The sequence below is a fragment of the Plasmodium reichenowi genome, chromosome 7, assembly GCF_001601855.1.
Source record: "Plasmodium reichenowi strain SY57 chromosome 7, whole genome shotgun sequence".
NCBI classification, from domain to species: domain Eukaryota; phylum Apicomplexa; class Aconoidasida; order Haemosporida; family Plasmodiidae; genus Plasmodium; species Plasmodium reichenowi.
The window spans coordinates 950,769-953,268 of NC_033652.1; the positions used below are offsets into that span (position 1 = coordinate 950,769).

The window sequence follows — 2,500 nt, forward strand, 5'->3', positions numbered from 1 at the left end:
AAAAAAAAAAGTGAAAACAAAAGAATAAAATGACAAATTATTTTTTAATTAATTAAAAGAAAAAAAAAAAAAAAAAAATTTAATTATTATAAGGTATTAAATATAAAATATGTATTTATACATATATATATTATATATATATATATATATATATAAAATTTTTTTTTTTATATGTGTATATGCTCAAATATATTGTGGACGTGAAAAATGTAGGATATGACTATGACATTAACTGAATTTCCAATTAATTTATATTTTTGTCTATCTGTTAAAAAATTTGGAAAAACAAATTCATGACATAAACAATTCTTTTGATGATAATTTTGATAAGTATGATTATTTAGATTTATTACATTTTGATATGTTAATAAGCATGCATTTTTATTTTGTACATCACAATAATGTACATTACTAAAATAAGCACATGTATGATTTATATGATCAATATTCCAAAAAACATTTCCATATGTGTTTTTTCCTTTTTCATTTTGATTTATGTTTTTATTATTTGTTTTCATTTTAAATCCCATTAATCTAGAAATCTCTGTGGGAGTAAAATATCTTACATTTTGTTCATATTTTTTCATGCAATTTTTTTTTCTCTGTGTTTCATATGTGTCATTATCAGAGTGAGATATTGAATTGCATGTGTAATTAGATGTATGTACATATTCGTTATTCTCTTTTGTTAACACATTTGTTTGTTTGTTTTTTGTTTTTTGTTCATCGCAATTAGAATTCTCCTTTCGATTGTAATATAATATAGAACCTGATCCTTTTATATACCTTCCATAATTAGAAGTAAAGCACATGGCGTAATTTCCTTTTGCGTTCATATGCTCGGTTGGTTCATGAGGAGAAATATTGTTTACGTTTTCTTTTTTTTTCTGATGATGATGATTATAATAATTGGCTACATGACAACAAGTGGTTGTTTTTTTATTAATGTTTATTATATCAAAACAATAGGAAGCTTTTTTTTGTAATACTTGATTTTGAACTTGATAATTATCCAAGTACTTATTATATATGTTAATATGATTCCATATATTATTTGTTGTTATATTAAAATTATTATTGACATCTAGATATGTTATTAAATTTGGTGTATAGAATATAACATTTTCACAAGAGATATTATTATAATTATCACCTTGGTTATTTTTTTGTTCATGTATATTATTTTTATGTAAATAATTCTTGGGTATTAAAGAATTTGTGTATAAATTTAGTTTTTTATCCTTTATATAATTTATTCCTGATAAATTATTTGCATGTTTAAAATCATAATTTTTTTTTTTACATATACAATAAAATCGAAGTCGTTCATTGGGTATACCGAATTGTAAAGGGGAAAGTAAATATGTTTGAAAAGAATAATTATTTTTAATACAATATAAAAAATATATAAAAGAAGAAGAGAGTTCAAAATTTTTTACATTTTCAATAAATATATACTCTGGTAAATTTTTAAAATCTACTTTGGTTAGTAAAGTGCATATATGTATAAAACTTTTTGTTCTTTCATCTTTATCATTGTATATATAATTATTTAGTTCGGATATATTTATATTATCTACATTAAATTGATTGTTCTGATCACCATGATGATTACTATAAAAACTATTGTTATCATTACTAATGTTATTATTTACATTTTCCTTGTATTCGTTTCTCTTGCAGAAAAGGAGATCCAAATTTATTTCTTTAAATTTTTGATTTTGTCTTGTATATGGCTGACAAGGATTAGAAATTAATAAAATGTTGAAATGATGATTGTTTAAAAATTCTGGCATAATATTATTTATGTCTGTTTGTATAATATAATTTTTGTTTATATTAAAAATATTATTCTTTTCATAATCATCATCATCATTATAATTTTTTTTTTTATTTTTTTTTTTTTGTGTTTTTTCATGTTCATTATGTGTCGACCCATTGCTTTGTTTATCCATACTATCACATTTCCATTTAAAAAATTTATGGACATCTCTCGTTTCTGTTAACAAAATGGTCGAATCTTTAAAATTATGAAAATAAGTTTGGTTAGCTACAGGGTTTAAATCTACTGAAATAAAACAAAATAAATCATTTAAACATGTTAAAGTACAATCATGATATTTATGGATCTCGATACTTTTATAATTTCTCATATGATTATGTATACCATCCTTATATGTATCACATTTTTTTTCTTTTAGCCTATTTGCATGAACAAAATTTATAAAAGCTTGAAGTAAACTATAGTGTAATCCTCCTATTCCGCCATACAATTCCAGTACTTTTATTTTGTGCATATTTTAAAGTGAGCATTTGTTATTATATTCTTATTATATATATATATATATATATATATATTTTTTTTTTTTTGGTACAATATTTTAGAGAAGCGTCATTTTTAATAAAATTAGGATGGAGAATAGAAAAGTAAATATAAATATATTTACATATGTATGAATATTTTATGTTTTCCGGCGTTTAAACATATATATATATATAT

The 2,500-nt window shown here is 21.3% G+C and overlaps 1 protein-coding gene across 1 annotated transcript; it reads right to left on the minus strand.

Annotated features, from left to right (window-relative positions):
• Positions 1-167: 167 nt before the first annotated feature.
• PRSY57_0724100 (DNA (cytosine-5)-methyltransferase, putative) lies at positions 168-2,297 on the minus strand (the record flags this gene model as incomplete). Its single annotated transcript, XM_012906894.2, has 1 exon — positions 168-2,297. The coding sequence occupies one exon, from the start codon at positions 2,295-2,297 to the stop codon at positions 168-170; it is 2,130 nt and encodes a 709-aa protein (XP_012762348.2).
• Positions 2,298-2,500: the final 203 nt, after the last annotated feature.